The sequence below is a fragment of the Bos grunniens genome, chromosome 7 (assembly GCF_055505025.1).
Source record: "Bos grunniens cultivar Pamir isolate PY7600 chromosome 7, Bosgru_T2T1.0, whole genome shotgun sequence".
NCBI lineage: Eukaryota > Metazoa > Chordata > Mammalia > Artiodactyla > Bovidae > Bos > Bos grunniens.
The window spans coordinates 24,529,228-24,547,134 of record NC_141171.1 but is presented as its reverse complement, the minus strand read 5'-3'; the positions used below and the strand labels follow the sequence as shown (position 1 = coordinate 24,547,134).

General features: G+C 35.2%; 1 protein-coding gene across 2 annotated transcripts in view; it reads left to right on the top strand.

Moving 5' to 3' along the window:
* The window catches only part of ADAMTS19 (ADAM metallopeptidase with thrombospondin type 1 motif 19), a 276,661-nt gene that overhangs the window by 173,648 nt on the left and 85,106 nt on the right, over nt 1-17,907 (top strand). For both annotated transcript variants that reach the window (XM_086410488.1, XM_086410489.1), the window contains 3 exons: nt 6,551-6,652; nt 12,180-12,310; nt 13,233-13,405. In XM_086410488.1, coding sequence (XP_086266614.1) covers nt 6,551-6,652; nt 12,180-12,310; nt 13,233-13,405 — 406 coding nt within the window. The remainder of the gene's footprint in view (nt 1-6,550; nt 6,653-12,179; nt 12,311-13,232; nt 13,406-17,907) is intronic.

Below are 17,907 nucleotides of genomic sequence, written 5' to 3'. Positions count from 1 at the left end.
ACAGGTACATACATATTTATGACTTTTATCTCTTGATCTGTTTTTCTCTTTTGCATGTTTTATGGCTTGTGCTGTAAAATCTATTTTGTATGTCATTAAAACCATTATCCTAGTTAATATTTATCACATTTTTATCTTCAACCTTTCCAGATAAAATAGAATCACAGATATGAGTATGGCTAGATGGATATGTTTACTAGAGAAAAGCAATCACTAGATTTTGTATTTTTCTATTTAAACCAATGTAATAATTTTTTGGCATTTTCATCAGCTAGTTTAACACTTTCTATGTTGATTTAAATTAGTTTTATAAAAATTTTTGTCAACTTGTTTGTGTTTTATACTTATGCTCTATTTTTTGTGATTGTGTCCTCTACTGCTTTACATTTACAACGACATTTTCTTATACATTCAAAAGTCAGACATTCTTTATATCTGTTTATGAGTATGACTGATCAGTTCTTTTTTCTTGATGAATAGTATTCCACTGCAACATAAACTGTTGTGTTTATCAGTTCACCTCTTAGTAGACATCAGTATGTTAGCTATTATGAATCAAGCTATTCAGAAGATTTATGAATGTTTATTTGTATATACATGTTTTCATTCTACATTATTAATACATTAACATGTTATATATCAATGCATTAGTTTTTTTTTGCAAACTCTGGGTTAGGTACTGGTGGCCTGTTTTTATAAATGAAGTTTTATACATTTAAAACTTCCAGAAGGTGACTGGAATACAGTCACCTTTGTTCACACATTTTCTTTGGCTGCCTTCAAACTACAGTGAGTGATAAATAGTTGCCACTGAGATCCCATGGCCCACAAGCCTGAAGTATATGCTGTATGGCACTTTACAGAAAGCGTTTACTGACCCCTGTCACAGCACATACTCTGCATTTAGTTATATTCCTCCAAAGAGTGTTTTGAGTTTTGTTTTCACAAACAATTAAGTTTGTTAGAATCAAACTGGAAACTATCTTATCTGCTGTGGATAGCACTTCATATGTTACATCAGCTCACTTTTTCCTTATTTCGAGTGTGTCCCTTGCATGCATGGTACAGATGCCACAGAAAGACCTAAGCTTCTCTGACTCTCTTCTTTTTGGGGTTTCCCTGGTGGCTAAAGAAGATGGTAAAGAATCTGCCTGCAATACAGGAGACCCAGGTTTGATCCCTGGGTCGAAAATCTCCTGGAAAAGGGAATGGCAGCCCACCATGGGCATAGAACCCTGGTGGGCTACAGTCCACTGGGGTCACACAGAGTCGAACATGACTGAGCAACTAACACTTCAAGTTTTGACAGCTTTGACCGCATCCGTTTCTGTCTTTGTGAGTCTAAAAGATGGCGTGTGTTACTTTAACCATTGTGTCATGCCATGACCACAATCCACTGTCAGATCAAAGCCACAAAGACGATGAACTCAACTTGCGCTGATTCCTTAAGCTCCCCTAAAGAGCTGATCTGCCTTTGTTCTACATTCTGAAACTACCAGAAAATTGGTTTTTGCCATCATTCCACAGTTTGTGTTTGTTAGCTACAGGAGGATTGGTCTTCTGGGAACTTATCCCACCATTCCAGAAGGGGAATATTTTTATCTTATATTTCTCATTCTTACAAGGAAAGTCTGAATCATTTTTCTTTCAAATATTTCAAACAATTCCTTCTCACTTTTTATTCTTTTCTTTGCATGCATGCTCAGTTGTGTCCAACTCTTTAGGTCCCCATGACTGACTCTTTGCAACTCCATGAACTGCAGCATGCCAGGCTCCTCTGTTCTTCACTATTTCCCAGAGTTTGCTCAGATTCATGTCCATTGAGTTGGTGATGCTATCTAACCATCTCATCGTCTGCTTCCCCCTTCTTTTGCCTTCACCACCACCTGGGATTCATTGAGTATGTATCGACAGTTCTTCATTCTCTATATTTCTCTCACTCCTTGATTTTCTTTAACACACCAAGATGTGTTCTAATGAGGGGTCCTTTGAAGCTTGCTGCTACATTTGTTGGCTATCCGTAGACTATATTTTTCTTGACATCTGTTACTCTACTTCTACCACCAGCAGTCATGAAGCATGTGGAGTGAAGGAAGTGAAGTAGACAAGATCAAATTTACTAAGCTGTCAGTGGTCAAATTATTTCTGCTAAGGGATAAAGTTTTTGAGATGTAAATGTGATAGATTTCTAGTATTTCTTCCTATTAAAAATGTTTATAATAATGACTGAAGTCCAATTATTATTGTTTTATGTAGTAAATATTTATTTAGATTTATCATCATTTTTGTCAGGTTCACAAGTGCTTTTCAGCCCTTCCCTATGAGATCATATTCCTCTTGAAGTATAACATTTAGAAGTTCCTTTGGGGAAAATCTGTTGGTAGTAAACACTCAGTTTTTGTTTCCTTGAAGAGTCTTTATTTAACCTTCAGTCTTGAATAAAATTTTAGCTGAGTTCGTAAGTCTAGATTGACAGTTATGTTCTTCCTCTCTCTACTATGAATACATCACAAATTCACTTTTTTTTTATGTTTGTCCCAAGATGCCATCTTCACTATTTTCTTAATCTTAAAAGGAAACTTTCAACATTTTATGGGTTTTTTGGTGATGTTTGTTGTAGATTTTGATAGATGTCCAGATGTCCATTAACTTTGAAGGTGTTTCCTTCAGTGGCTAGTTTGCTAACTTTTTTTAACGAATGGATGTTGAATTGTGTCACAAGCTGCATATCGAGAGATACAAAAATCATAGATTTTGAACTTTTTATGTACTTGATTGTATTAACCAAATCTCTAATATTATAGTAGCCTTGTATTCCAAGAAAAACCCAACATGATTGTGATGGTACATTACATTTTTTTCATGGATTGCTGGGGATTCAGTTTGTCAAAAAATGTGCAGCATATTTCAATCTAAGTTCATAAATGAAGTAGATCACTATTTTCATTTTCTTTTCAGATTGCTGTCTGGTTTGGGCATCATGATGTGTGTTTAGAAATATTATCTCTTTTTCTGTTCTTTAGATAGTTTATGTAAATTGAGAATTTAAGTGTTTAGATCAGTTCTATTCTTTGTGGGAAGATTTTTAATAATCACTTTGGATTATTCTGTGGTTACACAGTAGTTTCAACTTTTCTATTTCTTCTTGGATCCATTTTACCAAGTTTTTAGTAAATTTTTAAAAAATATTTCTCCATTTCATATACATTGTAAAGTTCTTTGGTGTAAAGTTGTTCACAGTGTCTCTTCCTATTTCTGTAAGCCTTTACATGATCAGTAGATGTCCCTTCATTTTTTTTATTCTTAATAGTATTTATTTTTGCCTTCTCTTTTTTGTTGATTAGTTTTAATATTGGAGAAGGCAATGGCACCCCATTCTGGTACTCCTGCCTGGAAAATCCCGTGGATGGAGAAGCCTGGAAGGCAGCAGTCCATGGGGTCGCTGAGGGTTGGACACGACTGAGCAACTTCACTTATTATTTTCCACAAAGAACTACATTTCAGCTTTTTCTTATTTCTTCTGAACCTTTGTATTCTATTTTTTGAATACCTCTCTTTCTCTTTCCCTTACTTTGTCCTCTTTTTCATCTTTAATAATACCAAGGTGCTCTCTGATAGAAAAATTATTTTTGAAAATATTATCCCATACTGATTTACACTTACAGTCAGACATTACATTCTTGAAATTGTAGTTTGGAAGATAGTTTATGGACAAACAAGGAGTTACATGTTCAAGATTTAATTGCTGCTTCCATGCATATGCACTTAATATTTTTTATTTTAACATAAAATTTAGAACATGTTAATGGATCTATTTGCTATAAAAAAATGGGTACACGTCTTCGAAGATAAATTTTATGATATCTATACATGGACTGTTAATCTTCCATTTAAATTATTCCATTGAAAAGATATAGTTTTTCATGTAAACTTTTTAAAAGCCTTCTTGAGATAAACATCCAACTTCATTTATGCTTTTAATGGTCATTTCTTATTATAGAGGAATAAAAAAAGAATGTTATATTATTTTTGTTAGTTTGTTAGGAGAAGCTGGATTACACATTTCTGTCCTGGATTCCTTTGCACAGCATTTTAAGTATTAAAGTTCTTAATCGACATATTAAGAGATTTCACTAAGTTGAAAGGAATATTTGACTCTGGCCTGTGAAACACACAGAGAGCATTTGCTTCTAACAAAATACACAACCCTTCTTAAGAAAGAGTTTGGTGTTACATAGCTCTAATATCACATATCTGAGGTTTTACACTTCTCAAGGTGAAAACAGTCCATCCCATTTCTTCCATATTTTATTTTTTCACTTTTGACAGTTTGGTTTGAAATCCTGAATCTGAGTTACCTTTCACAATGAGGTTATAATTTACTTACAGTAAGATCCCAGAACTATAGAACATAAAGAGGAAAGAGATCTCCTCTATGAGAGATTTATTCTACATGACTGTGCTTATCTTGAAAAGCTGCCAAGTTTGCTTTTATGCTCTCAGTGCCTCAAGTGGGAATCAATTAGAGTACCTGCTGTTTTGAATAGCAGATAATGGTTGAAGGTCAGAATTCAGACCACCAACAGTGTTCAACAAGCAAGCATGATTTTAAAACTACAACATAAACAAGATTTGTTTTTTAGTTCAGTATGCATTGGTTAACTAACAAACTTGATTAAAATAATTCATGTTACAATACAACTAAGTTTTATTGAAAATAAATAAAGCAAAATTCTTCTTTGGTGGAAAATTCATCATTTGACCCCATAATTATAAAATTTTATTAACAAGATTGTCTTGGAGGAAAAAGAAAACTTTTAGGAACTAAAATCCTCAGGTTAGATATCCACTAATTCAAATATAAATATGTCCACAAAAGTACATGATAAACAGTTAACATCTCTGCTTATTTTCAAGAGTCAAAAATATTACAGAGAAGCTGTTTGATTTAGGCATTCTTTAAAATTAGTTCCTGGATAAATTTTTGATGAATGATATATGCAAACAATAGTTCATATATTAAACTAAATCATATTCTAAATATAATAAATATAATGTTTATTAAATAAATATTAATAAAATATAAAAATTTTAATTTTATTTAAATATAAATATAATATTTGTATGAAATAGTTTTAGGCAGAAAAACTATCTGTCACAGCAGGTAAAATTGTGTAAATAAAATATATCATACTCCTGCCATAGAGTATTGAATTTTTAAGAGCTTAAAACAGTTCTAAAATCTAAATTTTTAAATAAAGAATAGGAAAATAATATTTGGATATTTGTAACAAATTCGGAATTGGAGATGTGACAGACCTGCTTGAAAATTTAGTTTAAATATATCATCCTCAAAGTATTTAGTAGATTTGGGTCATAAGTTAATTTTAACATGCAGTGATTTTCAATCTGTTTTGAATACCACTGCCAGGGTAAACCTCCTAAAATAGCCTTTTTATCTTATCAACCTGGTTGTCAACTGCTGAGTGGCTTCTTTTTCCCTCCAAATATGGAGTCCCTAGTCCATCCTGGCACTCAGAATCTGGCTTTTCTATCTTTAAAATCTTGTTCACTACTCCCTTCCCTTATGTACATCCTCTCATCTGACTGGTCTTCTCACCAGTCCAATTTCAAAGACTGTCTTTCACATTGACACTTATTCTGTCCTTATCGACCTGCTTGCTTCTGCCCTTTTCTCCAAATATCTGGATAGGTAGTCACACAATCATCTTCAAGATAGATCACTCTAGTTGCTTTAAGTATGCCACACGGATTTCATGTTTCTGTGTAATTTGTTAATAACATGCTTGTATCTCAGAAACATCATCCATCCTATAGACGTAGAAAGTCCTTAAGAATGTGGTGGTTGTGCCTTTTTATCTATCTCTCTGGGCTGCCGTGACTATAGGATTCTCTTCTTTCAGTGTTGCTCTGTTTATGCTATTTTATCCCAGTATTTTTGTTTGGTCCTTCAACTTTTCCCTAGAAAAAGTTAAATGTATTCTGGGTATCTAGGATGCATTCGTACTGTGGAAAATTGACTGACAACAGTTATGGGAAATGTGCCCACTGAGAATCCCTGTATCACATCAGGGGCCAAGGCGATGTAATGAAATAGTGAAGTACTAACACGGCAGGCGGCATACAGCAAAGCATAAGTGAGGACAGACTTTAAGATAGGAGGCATTAAATTGAGACCGTAGGCACATTACTTTGATTCTTCCAGGTTGGTTCATATAATGTGGTATAAATAATGATTCTTAGCTTACAGTTTTCTGTTGAAGCTACTTAATCTTGCATAATCATACCTGTTTTTATTTTAAGAAATTTTAAAATACTTAAATTTATGAAACATTTTATCTTTATATTAGTCTTCTCAGCACTATAAATAGGCCATAGACTATTTCAACTGTAAGTTTAATAAAGGTACTCAGGATATTTTCTTCAAATCATCTCTGATGTTCTATTAAAATTGCTCTCTCAAACCTTGTAGACTTAACCTCAGAAATGTGATGCCTTCCCCTTATAGTTATTATACCCTTGTTTTCAGCATGTTATTTGCACAGGGTTGTGGTGCAAGGTGGAAGGGGAGAAAGAATGCAAAACCAAACTAGATCCACCAATGGATGGAACCGATTGTGACACTGGTAAGGTAAGTTATTGGTGGTGCTATCTGAAGTATAAGACTATGAAGTGAAACTTAAGAGGAAACTTACATTTCTCCTATAAGTATAACCAGTGAGACATTTTCTTCTGCCAGTTACAAAGGTATCTATCTTAACACTAGTGGAGTACTTTTATTATATATAAAAATTTCAGCATTTTATCTGTTTTCAGTTTTAGCACATGCCTGTTTTTTAAATATCAGCTGTATTTTTTATTGTTGATTATAACGGTGTGGAGAATTGGATATATGTATTACTTTAACAAAAATTAAATATTTTTACTATTAAACTTAAATATAAGTATTCACAAATTAATAAAAACTAAAATTTCTCAGGGCTAATTAATCCTTTAAAGTATTATCTTAGGAGAGCCACTGAGTGTAATTTTTCCTTGTCATTTCAAGCATCATGAATAAAATATTCTAATTAACATTTGGGAGATTAGTAAACATTTGACTGTCTTAAGTTGTTAAATGTATTTCATAAGGCTGTAGAAATTTATTAGTGTATATTTCCAGATCATTTCAATTGCTATAAAAATTAATTTTCTTTGACAAATATGAAGGAATTAGATCCCATATAAACTTATAGCTAATATAATCAAAATATAGTACACTAGTTTACATAATTTTCCATTTTTTATTCTATGAAGGGAAAGTAGAACAGCTATTACTTACTCATTAGATGTAAGATCAGAAAACTTGCCTCTGAAGACTATGAATTTTCATTACATTTGAAACAAATCAACAACATAAAGATTACTTGGGGTGAATTACTTAGTGAAAAAAATTATATAGCTAGTTTAAAAATGCATCCACATGAAAAATGGACAGAAATGGAAATCTAGCAATTCCACTTCTAGAATTTTGTCCTAAATAAGTTCTTAACACATGTGCACAAATATAGGCATGTTTGCATGTACACACACATATACTTATGTGAGGATGTCACCTGCTATGGTGAGAAATAAGAAAAAACAAAATATTCATTGGAAGAGGAATGGTTCCAGTATAGCTGATCACAGAATGAGGTAGTTATATCTGTATTAACTTGAAAACATCTACTAGACATGGTGGTTAGTATAGAGACATGTCAGAAAAATTCATACTTTATATGGTACCATTTGAGATTTAGGAAAAAAATAATTTGTGTACAAATGTGAGTATACACACAGGGTTTATATATTTTTAAACTCATAGAAAGTGGTTTGAACACATAAACTCCAAATTGTAATTAGTAGTTAACTCTTGGGAGGGAGTTGAAATTGATGGATGGAATAAAACAATTGACAGTAAGGGTGAATGCAACTTTTCTCCTGACATTTCTGGATTATTTGACATAAGCCTGTAGTCATTTATTACTTCTATGATTTCTTTAATGAGAAAAAGAAAAATGTACAAATTAAGTCCCAGATAATAAAAAAGGACTAGAAATATTTTATCACCCAATACAATCAGTAAGAAAACGGTTTCTTGATAGAGAACTTCTGTGAAATATCAGTCAGTTGTTTACAGACTGCCAAATGTGTTTTCTGTGAGCTTATGCAGAGAGTCAGAATTTGGATTTGTTTTAAATTATACACAAAAGTGCAATAATGTGTGTATATTGGGCAAGCCTCATGGTATTATGCTGAGTAATTTATTGCTTGAGTCATAAAACTCTGCACCAGCAATAATTTTCGTCATCCCTGAAACACGAAAGCAGTAATAAACAGAGATAACCAAATATTCAGCCACACGTCTTCAAACATCACGCAGTCCATTTGTCTTACTTAGTTCTTCATTAGCAATTTAAAATCTGTTCATTTTTATAATCTGGTGTCCTAAATATTTTTCTATTGTTTTTTTCTTCCAATATTTATGAGAATAAATTGCATTCTTGAGTTCTCTAAGGTAAACTTATTCTTTCAGCAATCAAAATTGTAATTATTCATTAAAAATAAATGTTTCATTTCCCTATAATTGTGCTAATGATATTCTCAATGGTTCTGTAATGTTTTATACATTGAAATAACTAATGAACGTCTTGGTTCCTCAGGCCATGTGGGCTTCTTCAACTCTCCATCTGTTCCAGCTGTTGTAGGAGCCATCATGAAAATAGCTTCCAACACTCTGTAATTGAGGGCTATAGGGCTAAAATATTTGGATGCTTGCAACCTCATGCTGAACACTGCTAGCTCAGTACACGGCAATCTGAGAAACAAAGCTGAGAATTTTGTAATGTGTTACACTCTAATGATGTTAATTGAGCTGTATAAGTAGTTCACCTAAGAGTATATAATTAAGTCTGAGAAGGTTCCAACAAGAATTTTATGATTCATAGTGATTTTGGAGATAAGGATTTATCTACTGTTTATGCACAGCCTTTTCCAAATTAAAAGCAGCCTGTTTTCTTTCTCATTTTCTCTTTATAATACTGGCATCTGTGTTTACATTTATATTAACAGAGGTCTGTGAGTTGATAAATGATATGCTTAAAATCAAGAAGTGTATGTTTTTTACTTAAAATATTTTCTAGGAATGAGAGGATGGAGAAGGAACACTAAATACCAAGTGACTAAAATATTAGACTGTTTCGAAGGATGCTGCATAATATATTTTAATTATTTACTTTCCTAAGTTCTTAAGTGATGAAATTATTATCATCATGCTTTATTGAAAAAATGAATGTTATAATATCCTTAGTCACAAATTTACATAAGGGGGCAGTTTATTGCCTTCTTTCTTTCTCTTATTTCATCTAACAATATATATTTACAAGAGGATTTAATTAGACATTAATATTTCCTTTGTCATTTTCAAGGACCTCTTCCAATTGGCTGTTTTCTTCAACTTTCTAGGCATATTCACAGAAATTAGAGAGAATAGAAATATAGTCAAACTTTTTTAGGTCATGTACTGTTGCAGAAAGAATCTATATTATAAATTTCCTTAGCATTTTCATAGGTCATACTGAATTATTCAATATGAGAAATTTTGAGTTCTTTAAATCTTGTGTAATATATTTTTTAAAACTAAAAAATAGGAATGAAACAAAACATGCTACTAGAAAATTCATGAAAAGCATTAGGATCATTTTACATATAAACCCAATAGAATATATTATATAATAATTAAACAAAGCACTTAAAACTTTCCCCAGTGTTGAAACAAAGCTCCACCTAGAAGACACAAAAGCGGGTTTTCCATAGTTTCACCCAGAGTTGGTTATCTGAAGTTAGTGGACTTTAACTATTATACTATGCTTTCTTTGAATTTCACCAATTCCGGGATGCAAATTTAGCTTGTATATCTGTTTCCATTTCTCTTCGTCTGCCAGACGTGACTAGTTTAAATGACATGCAAGTCTAGATCTGGGTCTTTCCCAGAATATTTTTAAGTTCACTGTGAACTCTAGCCCAGCCTTTCAATGCCAGCTTACCACTAAATGGGCAAAGAGCTGTGATACGCACTTAGGGGGTAAAAATAAATGCCCTTCATGTAGGTCAAATCTACTTGACCAATTGAAGTTTGGCAGGATTCACTTTGGGTTTTTTTTTTTTTTTTTCCCGCATGAATGGCACAACATCATGAAATCCCTAAAACCAGTAAATTATTTCAAAGTTTTCACAAGGTTTGTTTTTTCCCCCTTTTACAACATTCAGGCTGAATCTTCCTACAAAAATCTCAGTTTATTTAATGTCAATCTTAGCATGTCATTATACTCTGAATTATTGAGGTTTTGTTTTGTTTCTTCCCAAACCTGGATGTAAAACTCTTTGAATCTGAAAGAGATTGAATTTTGTTTTAATTTTATTGAAATATAGTTGACTTACAATGTTATCTTAGTTTCATGTATACAGTAAAGTGATTCAGTTATTGCATATACATATATATATTCTTTTTTAGATTCTGTTCCCCTTATAGGTCATTACAAAATACTGAGTAGAGTTCCTTAAATTTGACATTATTAGAGAAAATCTTCAGGAACTATTTATTACATAGAAAAGGACTAACTGGGCTCACACAAAACTTCATAGCATAGTTTTATAAATTCTTCTAAAAACAGCATTTAAACACATATTTTCAAAATAAGTTTTAAAGAAACAGATCATTTAAAATCATAATAGAATTTTGGTGAGATTTCTGGAAACTTATTGATAAAATTAATATAATGATATATAATTTGGTGTTATTGGTATTTTTATTTTGGTTAATCTTTATTAAATCGTCAGTATGGGCTATGCATTGTGCTTAGTTTCATTCAACCTCTGCTAAGTCTATTAGCTATATATGATTTTCATTCACATTTTGAGATGGGAAAACTGAGGATCACAGAATTGGTATGATTTCTTCACAATCCCTTATAAATCATGTTGCCACTGGTACAGAAAATTGTTTAGAACTAGTATGAACATCTTGCTCAACTCCTGTCATTATACAATCACTTATCTAAATTTTTAAATCTTTACTTATTATTTCCAACATTTTTTTTTGTTCAGTTAATTTTTACCTTTAATATCTTTGCTGTGATCATGATAGATCTGATTTTCCAGGAATAAGGAGAAATTGTTGTGGCTCAGCTGGTAAAGGATCCGCCTGCAATGCAGGAGACCTGGCTTCCATCCCTGGGTTGGGAAGATCCCCTGGAGAAGGGAAAGGCTACCCACTCCAGAATTCTGGCCTGGAGGATCCATCATCTGAATAGTCCATGGGATCACAAAGAGTTGAACATGACTGAGCAAAAAAAAAAAGAGAGAAATTATAATAATCTCTCCATCAAATTCTGGCAACTATTTCTCAGTGACCACCAAAAAAAAAAAAAAAGAAAATTCTTTGGCTGCTTTTGTTTAAAATTAATGATAAATATAAAAAAGAAAATGAACACACTCTTCTCTTCTGTCATTGCTGTCTTTCTCATGATGGAAACTTAGGGAAAAAAGAAAGAAAAAACAATGTAAATGAAAGTAGTCATAAGCTTTGTTTCTAATTGCAAGGAGAGAGAGTACCCTGAAACACTGACATTTCAAATAAAAATGGGTGGATTTGCTAATGTCTGCTTCATTCTCGTCAAAGACATTTGTATCTCACCTACCATTGATATCTTTACCTCCATTTATATTACCTCCATTTATATCTTACCTACAAAATATGAACCTATTTTTCATTCTTCTCTATTAAATTATTATTTTTTTCTAGAGCATGTTAGTTTTTCTTCCCTGGCTGTACAATCCCCACTCCCCCATTCACCCTGTCTCTGTCACAAGCACTGAATTCTCAGGGCTATAATACAAATACCCGTGTCCTATTTTTATGACAAGACTGTGTGACCTGACATGAGAGCTGGGAGAACTGGACCAGTGAATTATTACTGTGACATTAAGCACGTGCCAACTAATTTTTGGTCTTTTTCAATTCCACACGTTTGGGGCTTTAGCTGACCTGATTTAATCGCAATTCCAGTGACTCGATAGGCCAGTGAATGATTTTCCATTGTGCCCTGATTTGTTCACCTAAGACATAACTTTTGGAATAGTGGTGTAAGGCTGGAGAGTGTACCAGCAGGACCGCAGCACCCGGACTCGCGGCTGGAGAGTGGAGCATGTGGAGTCCCTGTACCCGAACCTGCAGTTCTGGGATCAGCAGTCGAGAGCGCAAGTGTCCTGGGTAAACGCAACATTCCTGGATTGGGGGAGGGCATTGTTTTCTTCAAGTGTGAAATAAAAAAGGTTTTACTGATAAACCATGTCAGGGACCAAAGACACTTCTTCAAACCCAGTCCACTTGGAAGACAGAAAAGTCTCTCAAATTATTATGTATAAGAACTCCCTTTGAAGAAGAAAATAAGACCAACCCTCCTAAGAGCAAATAGTTAAACACCACACAGGTTGTTTTCTTGAGAATAAATCAAATGAAAAACTGTGTTGACCCAAGCAGGGAGACATGTTAGGAAAAGTACGTCACCGTTTAAAAGATCCGTGAGAGGAACCAGTAGCTGAGAGGACTTCAGGAACGGAGGGAATGAGGGCAGCGTGAATGTCAGTACAAGCTGAGGATGAGAAAGCAAACTGTGCTGAGCATGTGTACAGACAAGGAGCATCCAAGACCAGCTTGTTTGGCTCCATCTTTCCTAGTGGTGATCCTAGGAAATGTGTGAGAGTCATTTCAGTTTTATGCTTTGACTTTGGTATGGGTTCAGTGGCCCAGTTCCTCAGCAAATGATTTTTTAAAATGTGTGTGAAAACCTTAGAAGCATCTCATTGGAATTTCTTGGCTACACTCCTCAACGGGAGTGTATTTTGCCCCCAGCTTCTGTCCTTTACCCTTCTATATCATTTTCATAGCAAACGGACTTTTGTTTCTCCTATATTTTGGAAATTAAATGGATCAAATATTAGAAAAAAATACACATTTTTAAATAAACATATGGATTTCCTACTGTTACTAATCATTTAATCTGTCCACATTTTCAAAAGTAGATTTAATAGAAAGGATTATCCCTTATTAATACAATGCCTTTTGATTTTTTTTTTAATGAGTAGTTAACATAAAATAAGATAAAATTGATTATTTGTACTATCTTTTCTAGGCTAGGTTCTGAAGCAAGGGATTGTAATGGTCCCAGAAAACAATACAGAATATGTGAGAATCCACCTTGTCCTGCAGGTTTGCCTGGATTCAGAGACTGGCAATGTCAGGCCTATAGTGTTAGAACTTCGTACCCAAAGCATGTACTTCAGTGGCACGCTGTCATGGATGAAGGTATGACCGACCAGATCACCACCGTCTTAATTAAGCAGAAGTCTAGGTTTGCAAAGTGCTTTACACTAATGGTAAATGTTGTTTTGTAGTTTATACTATAGGTATTTCAAAACTCTGCTTTTTCTGCCTTTATGACATGCCTCGGATGGCAAAGAATCTGCCTGCAACGTGGGAGGCCCATGTTCAATCCCTGGGTCGGGAAGATCCCCTGGAGAAGGGCATGGCAACCCACTCCAGTATTCTAGCCTAGAGAGTCCCATGGACAGAGGAGTCTGATGGGTTACAGTCCATGGGGTCACAAAGAGTCACTAACACTTTCACTTTTGTGACATATAATAACCGCAAGCACTAACTAAAAATATATTTTTTAAAGATGGAGGTATTATTATACACAAACAATTTTAAAAGGGTGGCAGTACAAAATGCTGGTTAGGATGAAGAGAAACGATCTCTCATGCGTTGCTGGTAAGGTAAAATGGTGCAGCTGCTCTGAAAATTAGCTTGGCAGTGTCTCAAATAACAAAGCATGCACATTAGAAAACGCAGTCGTGGTTATTTATTTCGGAGAAATAAAAATTTACAACCACAAGAAAATGCTGTACATGAGTGCCCATAGCAGTTTTATTTTCAATAGCCAGAAACTTGAAGCAATCAAAAAGTTTCTGAGTAGCTGCAGGATTAGCAAATGAAGGTTTATGCGTGCGGTAGGATGTTACACAGCAGTCCAAGGAACACACTGTTAAGGTATGCAGTGACCTGGTGGATGTCAGAACGTTATGCAGAGTAGACAAGCCAGTCTCAAAATGCCACGTGCTGTATGATTCCTTTTTTTAACATTCTTGAAATCACAATAGTATAGAGATGGAGAACAGATCAGCCGTTGCCAGGAGTTGGGGGTGGTGGTGGGAGAGGGGTCGAGGTTCCTGTAAAGGGGTGGCACAAGGTAGAACTCGTGCTCAGTTGCTCAGTCATATCCCACTCTTTGTGACCCTATGGTCTACTGTGTAGCCCACCAGGCTTCTCTGTCCATGGGTTTTCCCAGGCAAGAATACTGGAGTGAGTTGCCATTTCCTTCTCTAGGGGATCTTCCCAACTCAGGGATCCAACCTGAGTCGCTAGCATCTCCTGCATTAGCAGATGGATTCTTTACCATTGAGCCACCTGGGAAGCCGCCAACTAGAGATCTTTATATAAAATGCAGATTGGTTCATATCGCCTTCCCACCTTAAGCATTTCAGAGCCTTCCCATAACTGTCAGGTAAAGACCAAATTGCACAACATGACATGCTCAGCAAGACCTTCCTTTGTCTGATTCCTTCTCTTGTCTCCTACCTCATCTAAGAGCTTACTCTCTTTCTCTTTGCGCTCCAAATACTGCCCTTGCTCCACTGCTTCAAACATATCCTGCTTTCTTCCCCAACATATAGCCTCTAAATGTACCATTTCTTCAGTTAAGTGAAAATAATAACACAATCTTCTAGTCTCATCATCCTTTTAATAAAAGTTAATTCTGTATTCACAGTTGCTTTGACCACAAACTTTGGAGTCCTCCCTTTCCTTTACGTTCTCTTTTACTATGCCTTTGAAATATCAGTAAAGTCACATTATCCCTATCTTTAAAATACCTCCAGAATCTAATGATTGCCCAGTATCTCCAGACCTGACCCCCTGATATAAGCCACTGTGCCTTACCTGTGTGTTTATAGTAATCTAACAGGTCTTTATGTTTGTGTCCCCATATTTCCTTCAGTCTCAATCATAGCCAGAAGGATACATTTAAAATATCAGTCATGTCACGTTATTCTTCCATTCTGAAGGCAACAGAATGAGTTTTCCCAACTCACTAAAGGTCCAAAGTCCTTCTAATAGCCTATGAGGGCCTTTCTCCCTGGCTTCCTGTTGCCCTCTTGCTTCATCTATACTTACCATCACACCCTTCCACCCACACTGGCTCCCTTGCTCTCCCTAGAATCAGTCCAGGGCCTTTCTGTCTTAGTATCTTGGAAAGTATTATTTTTGCTGGTGACTCCTTCTGGTCTTTTCTTAAATACTGACTCAATACCTTTCAATACCCTGCCTTATTCTTTTTTTCACATAAGCTATAGTGATCTGTCATAGTATTTTTATTTTATTAGTTTCAGTTCAGATCAGTCGCTCAGTCGTGTCCAGCTCTTTGCGACCCCATGCATCGCAGCACGCCAGGCCTCCCTGTCCATCACCAACTCCTGGAGTTCACTGAGACTCATGTCCATCAAGTCAGTGATGCCCTCCAGCCATTTCACCCTCTGTCGTCCCCTTCTCTTCCTGCCCCCAATCCCTCCCAGCATCAGAGTCTTTTCCAATGTTTTTCTCCCCAAATAATGATTGTAAGAGCAAGACTTGTATTTTATGCATTTCTCTATCTTTAGCTCTGTAAACAGTGCCTGAACAGAGTAGACAATAAATATTAAGTGCAAGAATAGTGTCTCTTTTGGGAAGTGACCTATCCTGGTCCCTCTTCTCACTGAATGTTCCTCTTGGGATGATCTTACTTATTCACTAGGTTTTATTTATCATCCAAATGCTAAAGGAACACAGGCATTTATCTCCAACTAGATCTGTCTGTCCTGAGCTCCTTAGCTGTTTACTTGTATGTTGCTTGAACTTCTCACTTAGCGTCCCGTTCATCTCTAACTCAACATGATTCAAGTTGAACATATCCCTTCCTCCATTCCCGTGTTTCACTCCCACCATCTGCTCCTCTTATTATTCTCTCTCACGGAGAATAACATCACGATTTGCCTCATTACCAAGCTAAGCTAAACTCTTTCTGCCTCAATCTCCATCTGCCTGTAATCAATAAGCAAGCCCTATTTGTCCAAACTTCTCTTTGTTTGCCAAGCATCTTTGTTCATGATTGCACCATCTCTGACCTGGATTCTTCAAACAGCTTTCTTACTGTTTCTCTGACCGTCCTCCAGCTCCTGCTCCTCATTTCAGACAGGCTGGCCTTTTTGAAGATCAGAACTGTTGGTCAGGGTGCCAGTGAGTACCCTTCCATGAGTCCCGTTACCATCAGGGCCAGTCTCAAACTTTATTGCCTGGTTCAGAAGGCCATTCTTGTGGCCTGTCCACTTTAACATCTTTGGCCTCGCTTCCATCTCCAGCACAGCCAGGCTGAATTTCATTTCCTCCCTCATATACATCATGTTTTCTTATTTCTGGACCTGTAAACATGCAGGTTTCTTGGCATGATATCCTTTCCTTCTCAGGCTTTAACCTCTTTCCCCTTTTATTTACCTTGAAAACTTCTACTGATTTTTGGACTCAGTCTATGTCAAGTACTCCAGCAAAGAAGAATACCTTGGTCTTCAATGTTGGATCTGTATATATCCCTTCCAAGTACTCCAGCAGACCATGTTGTCGCAGATTTAAATGTCTCTATTCCCACTGTTGTCTGTGCCTAGAGTACTGTCTGGCAATTATTAAGCTTCTGATGAATATTTGCTGCATAATATTTAAATATCTTGGGTTGACCAAAAATTTCATTCTTGTTCCTGAACAAACTTTTTGGCCAGCCCAACAGTATTTTTCTTTGTAGAAATAAAATCAGTATGACAATTCATGAAAATCTTCATCTGATCTTGGGTTAATCCTATCTCTGCCTCTAAGTAGCTGTGTGATTTGATAATATTTAATTCATTTCAAACCTGTTTACTCATGTGAAATAAGAAATAAGAAACAGTTTCCCTCCAGATTAAAAAAAAAAAAAGGTAGGATAGGGGGGAAATTCCCTCGTGGTCCAGTAGTTAGGACTCTGAGCTTCCACTGCACGAGACATGAATTCAGTCCCTGGTTAGGGAGCTAAGATTCCCACAAGCCAAGTGGTGCAGCCAATAAAGAAAAAAATCAGAGTTGTATGAGGATCAACTTAAAATACCAAAGCTCTTATAAAGTGTTGTTTATCATCAGAATGATCTATAATAGATACATCATTAGCAGGGTAGCACTTTTGGATAATTTTGCAAAATGTACTAATCAAACACATCAGTCAGTCTATGATGAATAAAATACATAATAGTTTTTATGTATTAGAGCAGTATGGAACAAAATGAAATATATAGGTCTTATAAAAATGCCCAAGTCTTTGGCACTTGAGAATGGAAGTGGCTATTTCTGTTAATACACGAATCTCTGGCTAGGAGAATTATAGTGAACATTTATTTTTAGAGGAAAAAAAAAAGATGCATAGCTTTAGCATTCAGGTATTTTGCATGCTCTGTGCTGAAATTTGGCTGATATCCATGTTTAATGCATATTTTGGAAAGGGTTGATCTCTTAAATCAAGACAGAGCCTGCCTGCCAAGTACTGGCATGTTACATGGATCACTATAATGTCACAATCTCAAGGGTACACTCCAGGAAGGAAGATTGGTATCAAATGTTTATGTCATCTATAAAGCTAAAGTAAGTACAGTGAATTGACAGTATGTTGTAAAAGGAGAAATACAAAGATTTTTTTA